This window comes from Channa argus, chromosome 19, assembly GCF_033026475.1.
Source record: "Channa argus isolate prfri chromosome 19, Channa argus male v1.0, whole genome shotgun sequence".
Taxonomy (NCBI): Eukaryota; Metazoa; Chordata; class Actinopteri; order Anabantiformes; family Channidae; genus Channa; species Channa argus.
The window spans coordinates 3,106,954-3,127,165 of NC_090215.1; the positions used below are offsets into that span (position 1 = coordinate 3,106,954).

General features: G+C 40.1%; 1 protein-coding gene across 1 annotated transcript; it reads left to right on the forward strand.

The window, feature by feature from the left end:
- The first annotated feature begins 267 nt into the window (after nucleotides 1-267).
- nsmaf (neutral sphingomyelinase (N-SMase) activation associated factor) lies at nucleotides 268-20,098 on the forward strand. Its single transcript, XM_067485652.1, has 31 exons — nucleotides 268-419; nucleotides 3,647-3,733; nucleotides 4,625-4,703; nucleotides 5,255-5,316; nucleotides 5,606-5,642; nucleotides 5,840-5,890; nucleotides 8,189-8,260; nucleotides 8,405-8,452; nucleotides 9,062-9,114; nucleotides 9,226-9,355; nucleotides 9,899-9,970; nucleotides 11,038-11,146; nucleotides 12,417-12,593; nucleotides 12,678-12,757; nucleotides 12,842-12,932; nucleotides 13,448-13,511; nucleotides 14,146-14,197; nucleotides 14,496-14,616; nucleotides 14,727-14,858; nucleotides 14,933-14,975; nucleotides 15,048-15,214; nucleotides 15,483-15,594; nucleotides 16,349-16,407; nucleotides 16,988-17,055; nucleotides 17,136-17,203; nucleotides 17,283-17,406; nucleotides 18,325-18,408; nucleotides 18,641-18,791; nucleotides 18,870-18,972; nucleotides 19,141-19,250; nucleotides 20,001-20,098. The coding sequence occupies exons 1-31, from the start codon at nucleotides 382-384 to the stop codon at nucleotides 20,093-20,095; spliced, it is 2,739 nt and encodes a 912-aa protein (XP_067341753.1). The 5' UTR covers nucleotides 268-381; the 3' UTR covers nucleotides 20,096-20,098.
- The last annotated feature ends 114 nt before the right edge of the window (nucleotides 20,099-20,212 follow it).

Genomic DNA, 20,212 nt, shown 5'->3' on the forward strand with positions numbered 1-20,212 from the left:
TGTGGTAGACAGGAGTGTGCTTGGGTTAGAATATTTTTCAGATAGAAGAAATTAATTCAGGTGTTGGTTGTATGCTTGTAGCATTTCATTACACTCACATAATTTTCCAAAAGTGTAATATTGGATCACTTGCAGCAATAAATAAGAAATAAATATATATAGAGTGTGTAACATGTACATTTTGTACAAAAAATCTAATTATCGTTGTAAAAACCTAAATTTTGCTACTCAGACGTGGTGTGGACAAAAAAAAAAAGTGTCAGAGTGATACCTCACTGTTTCCCGGTGTTGAATCACGTGGTTCCCAGCTGGTTTCCGTGTTTACAGAGAACTGTCTGTGGCTGCTCGTTGTTCATTTTGTGAAGAGGATGGTGTGCAGTTATGGCTTTTGTAAGGACTCACGAGCGGACTAAAGAGAGGTTGGTGCTGCTTCTTTTGTTGTTCCCACATGTGGAGCTCTGTGTGTTGGGGGGTATAGTCCGCGTCCTGCGGCTGCAGCGGCCTGTGGGGAAAATGCAGTCCACACACTGATGAGAGGTCCTGTGTCAGCTGTGTGATGCACTGCTGTTCCTGAAGGCATCATGAGAGGCCTGAGAGGAGCAGGAGTTCAGTCTGTAGCAGAGCTGGACACAGACAAACTGATGATGAGAGCATGTTCAGTGTGTTATAGCTAAACTGTCCTAATTTAATCTCTTTAGTGTTTTAGTTTCTTTAGTGTCTTTTATGATCATAATTTGCAGCTCCACGTGAAGTGACAAGGAGGACAGAATCCAGCTGCAGTCATAGCTGGATTAAAACGTGTTGCACAGTTTCATTGTTTCCCCAGACAACCAAAATCTAACCAATACTCCAGAGCTCACATGATGAGGCTAAATGAACACTTTTGATAGAATCAGTTGGCACCTGCTCCTCAAATGTGCATATTTGACAGTTGTGTTGTACATGTTGATAGTAATTTTAACCTTCTAGTGTTTGTGACTCTTTCTAACAAACACTTAACTAGACGGTCTCACAAAACAAGACAGTGTAACGTGTTTCATGTAATTATGATGGACAGTTGTCTTTTATTTTCTCACATTCTACTCACTGAAAAAGACACGAATCGATAATGAACATTGTAGTTGCTTCTTTCCTCTGTTGCTCTAGACTTTGATACACTATGTTTTCTGTATGTAAAATATTTGACAGAGGTTTTCGATAAACAGAAAAGCACAGCTAATTAGCTTGATACATCTGAACAAACTGTATGTTTTAAAATGAGGTTTGAACTACGATTCCTCTGTAGGATCAAGGTTTTAACGTCCGTGAAAGTCTGGACTTTTGGGCTCCTGGAAGTCTGGACTTTTGCCTGTTTGGCTATTCGGCCTCGTGTATAATTGATTAGTTTATCGCCCCAGTCCTTATATGATGCATAATGGATCGTACAGCAAGTATTGTGAACAAAAGGAACAAATCGTGGCAATTGAACCAGTCCAGTAAATTACATGTGGCACAAATTGACCACTCGAGCCAAGTAACTACTTTAAAAGCTTTTAAATGATTTTCCATGTGGCCCTACTCTTTGTGCACAGTCAGTGCGCTTTGACTCACAGGGAACTCGGCGAGGAGAATAGATCAGCTCCTATTTACGGAGCAGAAACAATTTCTGCAGCAACTGTGACATACTGTCTGCAGATCAGTGGTGAAACTTTAGCCTAGCTGGGAATATTGGGTTACAGCTACTGTAGGTTTCCTGTCCTGATGAATTAGGTTTACAGATAGAAAAACGCTGTGTATTGTCTCCTCTATGACATTGTGGTATTCAGAAATAATTTCCTCTAGAAATCTCTATTTATTGCAGTGTTGCAGCAGATATGCAGTATATTTACAGCTGTGCCTAAAAGTTTATGAACCCTAGGAGGTTTCTTAATTTCAGTTTAAAATGTCCTGATTTTCACACACCTTAAATATAGATACAGAAAACCTCTATAATTAGACAAAAACATACATATTCCTGTATTTATTGAGGGAAATTACTGAATTGTCTTCTGTAGCTGTATGACCCCCTTTTACAGCATTGACTCCAACTGAAGTTTTTCAGCACTGTACATCAGCTTGGGGGGATTTGAGCCTTTATTCCTATTTACAGAACGGCTTCGACTCAGGGATGTTTGTTGGCTTCTTTGCATGAACTTCCTGCTTTAGGCAATTCCACAGCATTTGTCTTAGATTAGTTTCAAGACCTTGATTTCGCTCATTAAATGACATTTTTCAGCTTTAACCCTCCTTGGTTGAACGGCTTGTGATATCCCTTCATGTTTCTGCCTGGCAGTGGACTGATGCAGTCCGAACTCTCCAGAAGATCTTTTGTAACCCCTCCCAGCATAGACAACTCCTCCTTTAAAGCAGAGGTGGGGAACTCATGCTTCCCAAGGGCTACAGTCCTCCTGTTTAATCAGGTGCATTCATCAGGTGTATTAATTTAGAGGAGCAAGGGTTGAAGCAGGGATAGTTGCATTGGTTACCGTCCCCTTCCCCTTTATAAAGTCTTCAGAAGCTGTGGTGGCAGCTTTTCATTGCCATATTTGCTTTACTGCAGGGGCACCTTCGAGGACACTTCTGTGTTATTTGTTTGTTGGTGTTGGTGTTGGGGGGGTTAGAGGTTCACACACTTTTACAAAAGTGTAACTTTTTTGTCTCATTTGGTTTGTTACTTCTTCATTTCCTACATTTCAGATGTGTAAAAAATTGTGCGCACTCACATTTTGGGTTCTATTTTCTCCAGGGTTCATAAGTGTTCAAGTGCCACAATACTGTATATAAACATCTGCATTTGAATCAGAACTTATGTATGTTATCAAATTTAAAATGATTTCATACTGTGCTTTTGAGCCTTGAGAAAGTTGTTGCTAGTTCAGAATGTGACCATCTCATCAGAGTGGTATAATGTGCTCAGGCTCACTATCTGTAATCAAAAATATTTCACCCTGGAGAAAGTTGCAGTGCAGGCCCGACCAGGGTAACTGGTCCTCGACTACAATATTTCAAGTTGGGTACATTATTAAGTTGCCTGCTTAGCTTCCATGTCACCATATGCATTATTTAAATATTGAAAATAGGTGAGCTGTATGTCAGTTTTCACCATAATCTAATAAATTCTGGGCTTATTGTTGCACTTTATGAACCTTCAGGGTCCATTTGTTGGGAAGAAGCTGCTGTTTGTCCTGTGTAAACACATCTAAAACTGGGTGAAAAGCTCAGGTACAAATCAATTTCAATACCAACCAAATTTAGTTCAGCTATAACTTTAACAACATACACAACAGCATCTCAAACTATGACTTTGAACAATTCCGTGATTTTTTTGTTCATGTGCAGTAACAGTAACAAAGACATTGTGACTATCAGCTCACTAACATCATTTGCAACTATGACACACACTGCAAGCAGGGAGCTTGTCAATAACAAATCAGGTGACTCATTTAAAGGCACATTTCCTGCATTTTTTTTAATTCCCGCTGAAAGTTAAGTAAAATAAGAGCTTTTCACTTGTTTAATTTTGAGTGGTGGGTTAATGCTGTTGTTTCCTTGATGTGCAACACACTGTTGCAGCCTTTTTGCAATTGTTTTGTGTTATCTCATGCTACTCTGCTCCTTTCGTCCCTAGATTTTCCCTCTTGTTGCTGGATTTAGAGGAGTATTATTTCGAACAGCATACTGCATATTATGTGCAAAGCAGCTCCAAAAAGAAGAGGTAACTTACATTATTACCAGCAGTGATTTATCTACAAATAATGAGACTGTTTCCCAGTGTGGATGTTTTCGAGCATAATCTCACTGACTTAATCTATGAAAACGAAAGTGGTTTTAAAGTGTTAGATGAGCTTGTAGCCATTTTATTATATTTTTTATGTAAGCTGGTTCTCTTACACCAGCTTGTAAGGAACAGCTGTTCAAATATCATTACACTATCCTGCTACACAGCTTGAGCAAATGTTAGAATAACATAATAATACTGTTCATTTTAAACACTTCCCTTTTATTGTCATATAAAGCAAGATGAAAACTGTGATAATGACTTTTGTGAACCTGTAATGGGGAGAAAAAGGTTCAATTAAGGCTGAAACCTTTGCAAACTAACATCAGTCACCACAGTTCTCTAATATATAAAACATGGTGTTTTCAAAAATGTTTTATGTATAAGTTCCAACACAAGTGAATGTCCCAGTTTTACAGTTTACCACTAGTTCTAGTGGTACTAGTACCACTAGAACTAGTGGTACTAGTACCACAACTCGGCCTAGATGCCATTAAAAGTTTTTAAAATACAACACAAAATAAGACAATAGCCGTACAAGAAACCCAACTTTTGGACATTTTGTCAGACATCTCAGTTTGTAATCTGTTGTTTGAATTGATTGTTTTAGTTTTTCATGTTTTAGATGCAAAATGTTGAGACCAAGTTAACATTAGCTTGACAAACTAAGAGGTTGTTGTTAGCAGTTTCATTTACAAATAGTTATTAATCATTTTCATTATAACTATTTTACAGTTTTAACAGCTTATAGAGTTGATGTGAGTGTTAAATAGGTTATATGAGCAGGTAGAAGTGCTAACAAGCTATTGTCACCTCTTTTCCTTCCAGAAAAATCCGAGGTTCGTTAAAGGTCTGTTCCAGATCAGTTATATTTGATCCAGACGATGTTGCAGAGCCAATTATAAAGGTTAGTTTCAATATTTTTTCTATTTATGTAGTGTTTTGTTTATTTGGCTTTTTTTTTTTTTTAACTCTTCCCACTAGACTAAATGAAAGTTTCCATATTTGGGAAATATTGGTATGAAAGAGTTCATCACAGAATTCTGAAGGCCAGTTATCCAGAAAAGCTGAAGATGCACACTTATAAGAATAATTAGTTTTGAGGGCTTGCAGCCGCCAGCAGGTACCGCAGATCTGTGTGCTTGTTTATTTATAGAGGATTTTTTTATATACATTATCCCACTTTTCAATTTTTAAAATCCACACACACTCACACACCGATTGGGGAGCTGATATGCAGCTGGCCAACACTCACCGGGAGAAACTAAGTTGGGGTTCAGTGTCTTGCTCAAGGACACTTCAACATGTGACCAGAGGAGCTGGGGATTGAACCAACAACTGTGAGATTGGTGGACAACTCTTTTCGTGGTTTTCTTGTACTTTTTTCCAGGAAATTGGGTTTGTAAATCATAGCGATAACGATATAATGACCTAAGTCTTGATATCTTGGGTTTTTAGATTCCTCTTCGAGACTGTAAGAAGATTGACTTTGTGGAGGAAGAGAAAAACCCTTTCAATAAGTGAGTCTGATTTCATCAATTGTGTTATATTTTTAGTTCAGACGCGTTTTATTTGCTTTGCCAAACCAGTTTGGTCACTTGAAAACAGCACACAAACGTCGCATCCACTTAACTAGTAAACCAGTTTGAAACCATTACTGACAAACCATTGTAAAGTATTCATATGTTGTATACTGCTTTTTGGACAAATGGCCAATTAATTTGGTGAGAAATATTTTAATATTTGCAATTGAGTTTTTTCAGATACATCCCAATAATGTTGATTTGTGTGTGTGTGTGTTTCTCTTAGACCTAGAACCTCAGCCATTTCTATTTCATGTGTACAGGTAAGTTTCTGTTTCTACATGAATATGATACAGTGGTTGATTAATTAATCCCCACAGCCTGTTTCTAATAGTAATAATTTGCCCTGATATGTAATTTGGATTCCACTTAACTTATAATTGTCTATGGTTCTTATATTGAATTGTACCAGCAGTGTATTAATGACAGGTCATGATTTTTATTCTTTAACTGATTTCAGGTTATTTACATCAAAGAAAGCAACGTCATTGCACCTTACAGAAATGAGAGGGTGAGCCAGCTGAAACTCTTTATTATTTCTATGTTTACAGCTTGTAGTGTTTGTTTGTGCACTTTCTGGTGATGCAACGTCTTCTGTGGCTATAAACATTGGCTGAAAATTCATACATAAGCTCAGTTTTTAGGGTAAAAATGTTTTGACTGATCACTGGGTCCCACAGTGACATGATGAATCTGCTGGGCTCCATGACAACAGACACCGTTCTCTAGCCCTGTTACTGTACTTTTGAATTGAGGCAACAAGTTTAAATGCTGCTAAATATTCCCACCCTCACCAAAGTCCAAACTATCAGCATTGAGCCAGGCTTACATCTACGATGTCCCTTGAAAAAGTATTCATACCCCTTGAATTTTTCCACATTTTGTCACGTTACAACCACAAACGTAAATGTATTTTATGTGATAGACCAACACAAAGTGGTACATTATTATGAAGTGAACGGAAAATAATAAATTTTCTCCAAATAAATATCTGAAAAGTCTGGCGTGCATTTGCAGTCAGCCCCCTTTACTTTGATACCCCTAACTAACCCCCTGGAACCAATGACCTTCAGAAGTCACCTAATTGAGGTCAATCTGTCCACAAACAGCATCATGAAGTCCAAGGGACACACCAGGCAGGTCAGGGATAGAGTTGTGGAGAAGTTTAGAGCAGAGTTAGGTTATAAAAAACAAAAAATCCCAGATTTGAACAACTCAAGGAGCACTGTCATCCGAAAATGGAAAGAGTGTGGGACAACTGCAAACCTACCAAGACATGGCCGTCCACCTAAACTGACAGGCTGGGCAAGGAGAGCATTAATCAGAGAAGCAGCCAAGAGGCCCATGGTAACTCTGGAAGAGCTGCAGAGATCCACAAATCTGGCCTTTCTGGAAGAACAGCAAGAAGAAAGCCACTGTTGAAAGAAAGCCTTAAGAAGTAAAAGCCATGTGAGGGACACAGCAAACCTGTGGAAGAAGGTGCTCTGGTCCGATGAAACCAAAACTGAACTTTTTGGCCTAATGTGTGGTGGTAACCTAACACTTCACAAAACCCTGAACACACCATCCCCACTGTAAAACATGATGGTGGCAGCATCATGTTGCGACAATGCTTTTCTTTAGCGGGGACAAAGAAGCTGGTCAGAGTTGATGGGAAAATAGATGGAGCCACATACAGAGCAGTCTTAGAAGAAAACCTGTTAGTCTGCAGAAGACTTGAGACTGGGGAGGAGGTTCACCTTCCAGCAGGACATCCACCCTAAACATACAGCCAGAGCTACTATGGAACAGTTTATATCAAAGCATTTTCATGTGTTACAATGACCCAGTCAAAGTCCAGACCTAAATCCAAATGAGAATCTGTGGCAAGACTGTTTCTGTTGCTGTTCACAGACTGTCTCCATCCAATCTGACTGAGCTGGAGGTATTTTGTGAACAAGAATGAGTTTAAGTTTTATTCTCTAGATGTGCAAAGCTGGTAGAGACAAACCTCAAAAGACTTGCTGCTGTAATTGCAGTGGAATGTGGTTCTACAAAGTATTGACTCAGAGAGGCTGAAAACAAATGCACACCACACTTTTCAGATATTTAATGTAAACAAATTTTGAGAACCATTCACTTCATAATCATGTGCAATTTTGTGTTTGTCTATCACGTAAAATCACAATAAAACACATTTACATTTGGGGTTGTAATGTGCCAAAATGTAGACAAGTTCAAGGAGCATGAATAGTTTTTCAAGGCGCTTAGGGCCATGGCGCATCATGTCAGGGTGTTGGGGAACATCTGTCACCCTCAGTTTTAAGGTGTGTCCCACACTGTTGGCAGTAGTTGAATCCCTTTCAGCAACCTTTGGTCGGATTCTGCTGCCAGTACAGCTGTTGAATCAGCGGTAAAGACAGTTCTTTGACGTTGGCTTGGTTTGTCGTGGCCCTTACGCTAAACCGCTGTGGTAGATCCCACTGGCTAATATGCAGGCTCATATGAAAGCCTGATGTGTTCAGTAGCCACCAGTTACATCGGGAAATTATCACTCTTTGATCTGGTGCACTTCTAAAATAACCTTCGCCTCAACATCCTCAGATAAGATGTGGATATAGGCAGAGTACTGTGCTACTGTGTATTCCAGTTATCACATTTTTGGATCATAAACCAGCTAAATATTGACATAATTTTCATACATCACAATGTCAACATTGAGATTCATATTGTTTTGCTTCAAGCCAAACAGAAGCCAAACTGCTGTGCTGAGACCTCAGAAAAGACTCCAATGTGGATATTGAACAAACCTTTCTCATTACTTTAACAGGGGGCAAATGAGATGACATTCGAGTTGGAAGTTTGGAATAAAACCGAAGACGTTGTTCAAATGTTACTTCAAGTATGTGTCTTTTTTATCACAGTACTGCCCCTGAGGCTTGTGGGAAATGTTGTGTGATAAACTAAGCTGTTACAAATCAGTTCACGTTTCCATCTTAATTTTAAGAGAACAAAGAATTCAGTGCTTTATGTGTAATTTGTGCAGCTTCACAGAGCATCCTATCTGGAAAAACTTGGAGACCAAACTGCAATGGTAAGTCAATTAACTCCATAGCCTGAAAAAAAGACAAAAAAAAAAAAAAAATCCAAACAAATAATAGTTGTTTTTGGCTCATCTTCCATGGCAAGAGAATAATTGGTCAATTGCATCTTCATCTATATCACAAACAGGCACAATCCACACTCCTAAAATTGTTGTGTGGGGTAGTTTGAATTTAAAGCTAAAGAGAAATGTTAACAAGTTTCAGGAACATTTATCTGTTTCTCTCGGCTTCTTTGTCACCTCGCTGAACATTCAGGAAACCCACCTGAGAAAAGTAGCTACAGATCTAAACCATCTTCATTTCTAGACAGTTTGTCATAATGGGGTCTGATGAATATCTAATATCAGCTTTGTTTTTTTTTTTTTTTTATCACTAATAGCATATTCTTCTTTAACCCACACCTTCATTTTGTTTCACTGATGGCAGGTTTGCTAAGTTAGTTAGTTAAACTAGGTTTTTGTAGATCCTAATTGTTACTTTTGTGAGGAATCCAACCATGCAGTCCTGCCACTATTTTTCAGTTCATGATTATTTTATAACTGTTGCCATCATATAATCCTTCATCACCATCAAACATAATTTTTTTTCTGGTGTACTAGATTGCAGCCAACTTGCAGTCACGGCTGGCAAGGACCTCGTTTGACAAAAACTGGTAGGTTAATGGCATCTTTTTACCGGCTCCTTTTGATTAACATATTAACATGAATGCTTTTATTATGAAGAAGGGTGCTGTGTGGAGGAGTGATGTTTCTTTGCTGTAAAGTTTTCAGAACGTGGCTGAGAAGCCTCACATGGAATGTGCTGTGGAGATGGTCATGCCTCTGGTGTCCAATCCAGGCCATGTCTGCATAACCGATGCAAACCTGTACTTCCAGCCTCTGAATGGATATCCGGTGAGGTGACATGTATTACTAGACTTTAGGGGTTTAACTGTTCTAAACTAAGCGTTAAATTGCGACAGGCCGTGCATCATAGCTTCTCGGCAGAGCCCTCAACCCGCTAGCACACAGTCTTCTTTTTGTTCTGGAACGTCCTGAAATGAATAGCAGCAAACCGACACTAGGACACTGCGGTATTCCACAAGTGATACTGATATTTCCTCTGTTCTTGTATCACTTTACTTTTGTGTGGGTTTTGAAATAGTAGATTTAGAAGATTAAAACGAAGCTGTCAGTGTCAGCGTGTGCGGTGAGGCATTCAGGGAACTCTTCCATGTTGCTTAGCGTTACATAGTATTTGTGATCAAGAACAAAACAAGAACTGAGGTCTGAACTGAACTATGGATGTGGAGATTAGTGGACATATTGGGTGGTTGGTGGTACTGTGCTACCTGCAGGACAAAACACTGATCTCAGCACTACAGCCACCTCCTCACATATGTATGCTCTTTGATTTATTGTGTTATTTTTTTTTTTAAATGTGACTTTTGATGCCAGGAACATGTGATTCAAATCAAACTCAAACAAATCAGGAGAATCTACAAAAGACGACATGGACTCAGACCCCTGGTGAGTGATAAGATAATCACAATATATTTGTGCACTCTATGTTCTAAACTTCACTCAATGAGTTTAGAACATAGAGTGTCACAACAACACACACATGCTTTTCAGATGTAGGATATGCAACATTGCTTGTTTCAAAAATCTTTTAAAGTGACGAGCTGTCATTCAGACATTGGTCACTTTTACGTAAATGCTCTTACGGCTTCAACCAGAGAGATTAGTTTGTCATTTTAGTTGAGTATAAAAGCTAAGGTATGTAAGCATGATTATGATTATGAGTCATTATTCCTAACCCTTAATTGATTGGGCTCAGTTGTTTCAGCCTTTCAAAGGCGCCTACTACAAAGACTGTATGCAAGAGACAGTGATACAGTATTTGAAGCATTTGCTTCAGGACACCTTATACACAAGCATCAACAATGTGACTGGTTGTTTTCTATCAACTCTGTAATTTAGATAACATTTTTAAAGACCGATGATGATCTGAGTTGCAGTTTCAGCACAATAAATGAATGAGTGCACGCTCCAGAGTTTTACATTTCAAATCAAATGCAGCATTAAATAATTTGACGGCTTGACTGTAATTTTGTTGGCCGTAGTGATTAGATTGATGAGTGTTTTACCTTTTGGTTTAGTGCAATCCTCTTACCTTTTCAGTGCGTTCTCTGCTGCGGATGCTGCTGCTCGTGCTCTCATTTCTAAGCAACAGACACTGTTAACGTGAAGTAACTATTATCAAAACTAACGCTCTCTGAGCTCTGACCTATGTTTCACTTTAGTTTTATGCTTTATTCTCGTCAACTATTTTATTTCACTCTATGAAAATAAACCAGTAGCTTTTATTTTAGTAAAAGGATAACATCTCTGGTGCTTATTCGTTAATGTGCCTGCATGTGGTTCTACTGTCTTAGTGACATTTATGAGCAGTTCTAGGTTTATCTAAAAGTGGTCAGACCGGTCGTTCAGACATGAAGCCAAATTGTTGAGTGGGAAAGCAGGGCATGTCTGAAAGGGGTTAAGGAGTAGCAGCAATATGTGTGTTCATGTGTTTGGCCTCTCCCCTTGAGCAGGGTCTGGAGGTCTTCTGTACCGAGAGTGACTTCTGCTCTGACATATACCTGAAGTTTTACAACACTGCCGACAGAGATGAAATCTATTATTACATCGCCACTTTTCTGGGTGAGAAAACTCAAAGCCATCAGTGAATCTGTTGGAAATGCTTTTGCTTTTATTAAGGTTAACAATATGGGGCTTTCTTTGGGGTCTCTGTGTAAACAGTATGCGGTGTTTGTCTTAAAACACCTGTGTATTTTAACACTCAGTGTATTGTTCTATATTGAATGCTCGCTTCAAACATTCTGGCCAAAAAGCAGGTTAATGAAGTATGAAAATTGGAGGTGTGGGTCAGAGCTTGTGTCTTCAAAAAATGTAATGCTGTTTACATGAAACAATAGATAAAGTAAAAGAGTCAGAAGAGTTCATTTTTAAAAATGGATGATTTGCATAAAGATGGAAAGAGGTCCCAAAGTAATCTCAAAGAGTTTATATTATCATCGCTCCACATTTAGAAAAAGTGTATAAATATAGACAGTTTAGCTCTGCGACTTCTTTTAAAAGTAGTGGTGCCCAGCAAGATAACTCCAAAGGCACAACAGAATTTTCAGTGATGGGGGGGAAAAAATAAAGCCCAAATTACCAGCTAAATGCTTTAAAAGAGACACTGGGGCTAGTTATGTTCAGATGGTTGGATTTTGGGGGGTGTAGTTGTGTTCACGAGTCCCCCTCACATACATAAAAGTTCATGGGGTGTAGTATCCATGACAGGAGACCACAGAGGTATCTGCTGCTCTCCAAAAAGTCTTCCCTGCAACGTATGTTTGTCAAAGTGCAGCTTGAATCTCCTCAACACCACTGGGAAAAAGTTATGTGGACAGATGAAACTAGGGTTAAGTTTCTGAACATGAACATGAACATTTGCCAACTCTCAAGCAGAAGTTGAAGGACAGAGGGGGAAACATGATTTGTAGCCTTACTGCCTCTGGGCCTCAACAGCCTCATCATTACTTATTAGGGAATCTTTAAGGAACATTTGTCCATCAGCTGAGGCCCAGAAGATTTTAAAATTGGCTTTAAAAAAAAAACAAAAACAGCCTTTTCAGACTCCAGACACAATTCCTAATAGAGATGCACTGGAATGACCTCAAAATGAATTTGTCTGAGCTGAAGCAGTTCTATAAGGAAGAATGGTTCAGAATGACTCCTCAATGTTGTGCAGGTCTAATCCACAGCTTCAGGAAGCTCTGGTCTGTGGTTTGAGTATCAGTGATCAATTATTCTCAGTGATGTAAAAATGTTGGGATTGGATTTTGGAAACCAAAATTAGTGAACCCCAATTACACATTCCTGACTGAAACCATCTAACCGTGCTGTTTTTATCCCGCTTGGTCAGAGAACCACATGACAGAGCACACGGCAGAGAGTTACATGCTGCAATGGCAGCGAGGTCAACTCAGTAACTATCAGTACCTTCTGCACTTGAACAACCTGGCTGACCGCAGCTGCAACGACCTCTCTCAGTATCCCGTCTTCCCCTGGGTCATCGCTGACTACGCCAGCGCACACTTAGGTGGGTCAGCAGGTCTTAACAAGGCCTAACCATTGAAAATGACTAGAGTGTTAAAAAAAAAAAAATGGCTTCCCTGTCTTCCAGATTTGACAAACACTGCCACATTCAGAGACCTGAGCAAACCTGTGGGGGCCCTGAACAAAGACCGCCTGGATAGATTACTGGTAAGGCTGTAAAGCAGCAATGACTCTGGGCTCTCTCCAAACAGAAACGACTCTGTAATCACAGAGATGTTCCCTTGTTCACAGGCTCGCTACAGCGGCATGCCGGAACCTCGCTTCATGTACGGCAGCCACTACTCCTCCCCGGGCTATGTCCTTTTTTACCTTGTCAGAGTTGGTAAGTCACACACATGAAGTCACAGCATGGGTGGATTAACAGTGGCCTACACTAACATGTACATTTTCTAGGTGCATCCTGAACTTTTAATATAGGCAGTTCTAAAAATGCTAAATTCTGAAACGTTGGCACTGGCTTGCCATCAAAATCATTTTAGAATTTCCCTGTGAACAAACAGATGCATTATAATAACTCAAAATGACGGTGCCCCTGTGGCCTAACACATGGCACCAAATATAGACACGTACAGCAAGTACAAAGACCCACTGAGCCCACTTTACAACCATAGCAACAAAAACTACAGTATTTGCTTGTTTTCTCTTCTCGCAGCATGTTTTTGCATTTGACTGTGTTTTCATTGGTCAAGATGTTGTTTGCTTGTACTTTATCCATTTACTGGTGTTTTTTTTTTTTTTATTATTTTTTATTTGCAGTATGTTCAGCGCTCACGGCTGCCGTACAAATACTCTTCTGTTAGTTTCTTTTGTTAATCGGGAACTGTCCTCTATCTGCAGCCCCCGAACACATGCTGTGTCTCCAGAACGGCCGCTATGACCACCCAGATCGAATGTTTAACAGGTCTGTTGAGCTCTGTACAACAAAGCTTATAAGGGCCTCTGGGGCAGGAAGTAGAGCAGGTTTTCGTCTAGTGGCATGGTTTGCAGTTCACACCTAAAGTCCTCCTGAACATATGTCAAAGTGTTCTTAGTCAAGACACTGACCAATGTGCTCATTTGTAATATGATTATATCTAATGTATTGAATACAAGCACCTGCCGAATGACTAAATATAATTTAAAGCTACAACATGGTCCTGCTTAGGTATTAGTTATAATGAAATTACAATAAATAAGAATCTTTAAAACTTCAAGCACTTCGTGCCAGTGCTTTACAATGAGTTTTAACACCTCTGCACATTTTGTAGCATGTTTTTGCTTTAAAAAACTAAGTTAAATACTCCAGCTTTAATTTCCTTAAGTCAATAAGTCATCACTTTATATTTGTTCAAGCCCCACAATCCTACCAGTTTGATAAGCCATAAATCGTAGGATATCATTAGCCAACTCTGCACAGTTTACGCAATGATTTGATCATTAGCATTGTGAAAAAGTAAAACATCAAAACATGAAAATGCTACAAAATACCACAAAATGTCTCCACAGTTGGTGTATTTAAACCCTTTCTTAGATATAACTTTCTTTCTTTCTAACAGCATATGTGACACATGGAAAAACTGCTTGGAGGGAGCAACAGACTTTAAAGAGGTAAAGTGTTGTTTGTTTGTTTGTTGTCACTATGGACAAACTTCAACAAAAATTGGTCTTATTCACGCTGTAATATCAGTATATCTGAATAAAAGACAAAGACATTTTGACAAGACCTTCCGGAGGTTTGAAACAGGCTTATTGATGCAGCAGGCATTTGCTGTTTGTAGCTCAAACAAGCTGCAGAAACGTCTGTGCAGACATGCTGGCAGAACAGTGTTTTACTGAGTTCAAACGGCTTTAGCCGATACCTGCTCTCCATGATACTGTAGGGTTTTTTTTTTCTTCTCTCATGTAGTTGATTCCTGAGTTTTATGGAAGTGACTGCAGCTTCCTGGAGAACAAGTTGAGTCTTGATTTGGGCAGAAAGCAGAATGGGCGTTTAGTTGGTGACGTTGTTCTCCCACCATGGGCCTCAGGTAACATCCTTTGTACTGAACTTTCCTCACCTCCCACGGATGATTTTGTTTATTGATTAATAAATATGTGTTTTGCTAGTGCAATTTCTTGGATTATCTCATTATTCCAGATCCCAGGGATTTTCTCCAAAGGCACAAGGCAGCACTGGAGAGTCAGTATGTATCAGAGCACCTTCATGAATGGATTGACCTGGTGTTTGGCTACAAACAGAGAGGCAGTGAAGCTGTAGCAGCTCACAATGGTAAAACAACTGGCAGCTCCTTTAAAAGTCCCCAAATGTGGACACACTCTAACATGGGTCTGATTGTCTTTCAGTGTTTCACCCGTTGACCTATGAAGGTGGCATTGATTGTGACAGGTAATAACCAAAATCATTATCTTCTTCCTTTGCCGTCATTCGCCTGACTCGGCCCTCTGTCTCTCTGTACAGCATCGAGGACCCCGATGAGAGGATCGCCATGCTGATGCAGATCCTGGAGTTTGGTCAGACACCCACACAACTGTTCACCAGCCCTCACCCTCAGAGGATCACATCACAGTTTCACAACATGACTCGAAGCTCCAGCATCAACTCGCCTGTCAGTGAACTGTCTCCAGGTAGTTACAGAAGAACGTTTGTGTGTTAGTAGCTTGTGATGCTGTTCTTCATTGCGATTAATATTGTGCGACCAGTAAAGCGTAAAACAGTAGAAAGTAATTTCCAGTTATGATCTGGATCTGGATTTCCAGTAATGATCTGTCATACTGATTATGACTAATCAGTATGACAGTAGTTTGGTGTTATTTTCCAAGAACCCTCATCTAACACAAACTGTGTGGTGCTGTTTCCAACACACATTCTAACTGTTATCTATGTGTTTTCCAGTCTCTCAGCCTGAGGACTCCTCGTTTGAGGATCTGACTGAGGAGAGCAGGAAGTGGGCTTGGGCAAACATGGGCAATCTGACACCCATCTCCAGCCACAAGGTCCATAAAGAGTAAGTCAAGAGACATTCATATGGCTGCGGTAACAACAGAGTACAATTAGAATTGCTTCGCTAGTCCACATATGCTCGTGTGATGGCCCCCTCTGGGCAGGCCTCTCCCAGAGGGGGAGGGAGCCTATGGTCAGGTTAGCAGTGAGAATCAGCTGTCAGGAAGTGGCTGCGGTGTAAAAGTTGGTTCTAGTCCATCTCTTTCTCCTCTGGTTTCTCCTCGGGCTCATCTGGGATCATATGTTTAGCCTCTGTAGTAATGGTTAGTGTTGTGCTAGTGTAGCCTTGTTATCTAATATGTAGGCATTCAGTGCGTGTTGTGTTGTTAAAGTTGTAGACTTGTTGTAGACACCTAGTAGGTGAAGTTTACAACAAGGCTGGACAGAGGAAGAGACGCCAAATGTGAGAACTAAAAATGCATTTACTTAGAAAAAAAATAGAACCACAAACAAGGTGAAACCCGAGGAGAGAGACAATGCACATGTGGGGAGTAATATATACGTGGTAAGTGTTTTTTCTGGATAACTATATTGTTTGTCTTTGACCTTTGGTTTCTAATAATTTTGTTAAGTGTGTTGGTCCATTGCACGTTATAATGATCTGTTTGATCACTGAGTTTTATTTGAGTAGGTCTTCGTAATAGTTTCTAATAGTAATATTTTTTTTGCAGTTTGACCTCTAGAAGTAACAGTGATCATGACTAAATCTGTACAATGGTGTCACCTAAATTTATCCTCTTTCACATGTAAACATGCAGGGCTGTGATGGACATTGCTGTGACTGGGGACGGAGCAGCCATTTTCTCCACATCCCAAGGTCTGGATCACATTTCCATACAGAGACAAGTAGATGTTATTGTAGACGCGGAGCAACTCATTTGAGGGATACACAGAATACATGTTACTCCAGTGGAGCTGGACGTATTGCATGTATTTTTTCCAGAACTGCAGTACAGTCCATGAGATATTCCAATTCAGTAAAGGTTACACATTTCCCACAAGTTATTGTTGTACAACCATAACCCTGTTTTTGTAGGAGGATACCAGAGCAGTGTGTGTTAAGCCTGCCTCATTATTTTTATGACATTATGTAATTTTACTGTAAATGTGCCAGAGGCTGTATCTGCTCAACACAATGACCACTTCTGCATCCAATGGTCTCTCAGGGTTCTTCTGTTGTCATTGAAGTACAAAGTTATAGCAGTAAAAATATCACATATTCCAGCAGTAACACAAGTATTACTGGAACTCACACAGAATACAAAGGTTTGTTTTGCTCCCAATACAGAGGCTTAGAAAAAGGTGCTGGCATCTATAGTTGGAATAGACGTGTAGTGTTAACACATTGGACGGCAGCTGTACTCTGCGTGACTCATTACTATGTTCTGTCCTTCTAGACTCAACGCTGAAGATGTTTTCCAGAGAGCTGAAGGACTTTCAGAGAAGCATGTCCTTCTCTAACATGGTACAACTTTGCTCCCCTGTTCACCAACCCTCTCTGTGTGTCCCTCCATGTGACCTGTTCTGACTGTCTCTGTCTTTCAGCCCTTATCATCATGTTTAATGCTGCCTGATGGGAAAACTGTGGTGTGTTCCTCCTGGGACAACAATGTGTAAGTAGAGTATATTTGTGCACAGCATCAGAACTTCTTCTCAGCTTTCCTGCTTTCCTGAACTTCTCTCTCCTCTCAGGTATTTCTACTCCATCCCATACGGCAGGCGACAGGACACGCTCATGGGTCATGATGATGCCGTCAGTGAAATCTGTTGGTTTAATGAAAGACTTTACACAGCGTCCTGGGATTCCACTGTCAAGGTAAAAACTGTCAGGCTGATGTGTGTTTTCTTTTTTAGCCATGGTGACCAGTCCAGGTGTAATCCACCTGTCATTCAATCGACAGATTGTATAAATTATTTAATTTATTTTCATTCTTTTCTACCCTTATATAGGAGCAGGTATTCAACAATACACCAAGACATAGATTATGTAGACTGAAAATAGGCCATTTGCACTAAGACTAATCATAAGCATAAGTCATGGTATATACTGTACATTCTGTTACATCTTGTCTCGTCATATTTCAGAGGAGAGCAAGAAGAACAAAAATCCTCTACAGTAATTTTTGCCTCAGTTTGACAGCTTAAATGTTTCTACAGTTTGTCAGATCCAATCCCATTAAATTCGACTTTATTTTTATAGCACCAGTTAACAAAAAAAAAACCTTAAGGCACCTTACAGAATAAAGTTAAGAGTATGCGGACTTATGGAAAAACGCATCCCCCATGAGCAAACAAACAAAAAAAAGTCTCCATTTTACGGAAGATCTTTCCAGCAGATCCAGGCTCAAAGTGGAGGACAATGTGCCTTTACCAGTTGGAATGAATGAAAAGTGGACAGACAAAGGAAAAGAGGGGCATGAAGAACAACAGCAAAGCACCGGGCAGCTTGGTAGAGCTAGTAACTGCATATTGGGAACACACAGCTCCAAAGTTGGGGATACATGCAGAAAGGGTTAAAGGTGGTGCAGTTGCAGTCTCTGTAATAAAACACGGTCGGTGTCAAATGCAGCACTAACATCTGGCAGATTGAGTATAGAGATAAGTCTCTTATCTGAAGTTAAGAGACGATACTTAGTGACTTTAACCAGTGCTTTTTCTGTACTGTGATGTATTTTAAATCTTCAAATCGTCACTTAACTGAAAGTTGAGCACAGTGAATCATTTTTATCCCCAGGTTTGGCAGTGTGCATCTGATGGCTCCTCGAGTAACAAGAGATCACCGTTTCAGTTGCTGGCTGAGTTGGAGCATGATGCTGGGGTGAGTGAGGGTCTGTCACCAACATAAAATGTGCATTTAACGAATACTCGGAGTTTGTTAATTGACTTGATTATCATTGAAGAAAAAGAATTTGGTTTGATACAGGATAATGAAAATGTTCCAAAACCAAAAACAAATCATCTGAAGTGAAATGCATTTTTGAGCATTAAATACCAAACATTAAATATGTGGAGCACTGAAAATATTAACATTTTCCCGTCACCTTGTCCAGGTGAACACCATTGGTCTGAATCCAGTGGGCACTCTGTTGGTGTCTGGCTGTAAAGACGGGGCCGTCACTATCTGGGACACGAGCAGCTTCGAAGTACTGCAGAAGGTCCCATGCCACACCGGAACCATCCATCACACAGCTTTTAGTCCCGGTGGGTTTTTATCTTAGAGGAAAGACTAATGCACACTTTCACTAACAGACTTTGACAGATTTTGTTTTGCATCTTCAGATAGCCGCCACATACTCAGTGTTGGTGTCGACTCCTCTATGAAGGTGATTGATGTCCAGACAGGAATGATGATGTCAAACGTGAAAGCTGAAGAGGAGCAAAGGTGCGACCACCTCATCCGCAGGGCGGCTCAAATGACACTTTTACCCAAAACCATCGCTCATAGTATTTGACTGCGCGTTTCACGCTGCATTGCGCACGTTGAATTCAGAGCAACATTTATCAATCAGCATTGTTGTAAGTGTAATTATAGTTTTCCTGCTGTTTCCAGGTGTTTCTGCTGGGATGGGAGCTCTGTGCTCTGTGGAGGACAGTCTGGGGACCTCCTGCTGTGGGACCTGCTCAGCAACACAGTTACCAAGAGGATTCCTGCACACTCAGGTACATATTTGCTTTGCAGAACACACCCTAAGTTAAAATTCTATTATGTTTTCAATACTTTAGGTCACAGATTGCCGGGAAATGTTTTATATTTACTTTCTTAGATCAAGTGAAGTGGATTGAAACATTTACACACTGTTAACACTACCAGAAGTGTATGTCTATCAGTGGTATCACTCACTAAAAATGATGAGTATTTCACATCATTCCTTGATTTTGAACAAGATATGATTCTGCCACATCATTTAAAGAAGGTTGTCGATTAAAGGTTTTCATAATTCTTTATTCAACAGTAACAGGTAATTCCACCACTATTCTGGCTTCACCCACACAAACGTTTTAAATAACTTCATCACTAGTGTGGGGCCTCAAAAGCTACATAACTACACCCATCGGGCATAACATTATGACCGCCCGTGCATATTAATCCCAAGACAGCAGCTCTGCCGTGAATTCTCGTTTTCAGAGTTACAATTTCTCAGTTTTTAAGTTAAAACTTCCAGGTGATAATTCTACGGTTTATTATTGAGGTCATAGTGGACAGTGGAGTTGTACTGGGCTGCACTATGAGAAGATGTGGTTCTAATGTTTTGGCTTCCTCATTCATTTTAAATCGCGTGGCCGCTGTTTTGGATTGCATTAAACGGCGCGGTGGGTCATGATGTTATGCCCGATTGGTGCACAGCGCAGGTGGATTTTGTCCTGTGTGATACAGCTTGCCCATAGTAAAAATGCTCTTGCTTTGTCCAGGTGCTGTCACAGCCATGTGGATGAATGATCTGTGCACTGCCGTGATCACAGGAGGAGAGGACAGACAGATTATTTTCTGGAAGCTTCAGAGTTAGACATTTTTCTGGACAGAGACTCACACGGGGCCAGTATTCCCCACTGCCCTCCAACCTGATTCGGAGCAGAGACTCACGAAGCAGTCGCTTCGTAGCTTCCAGCCGAAAAATGTACTG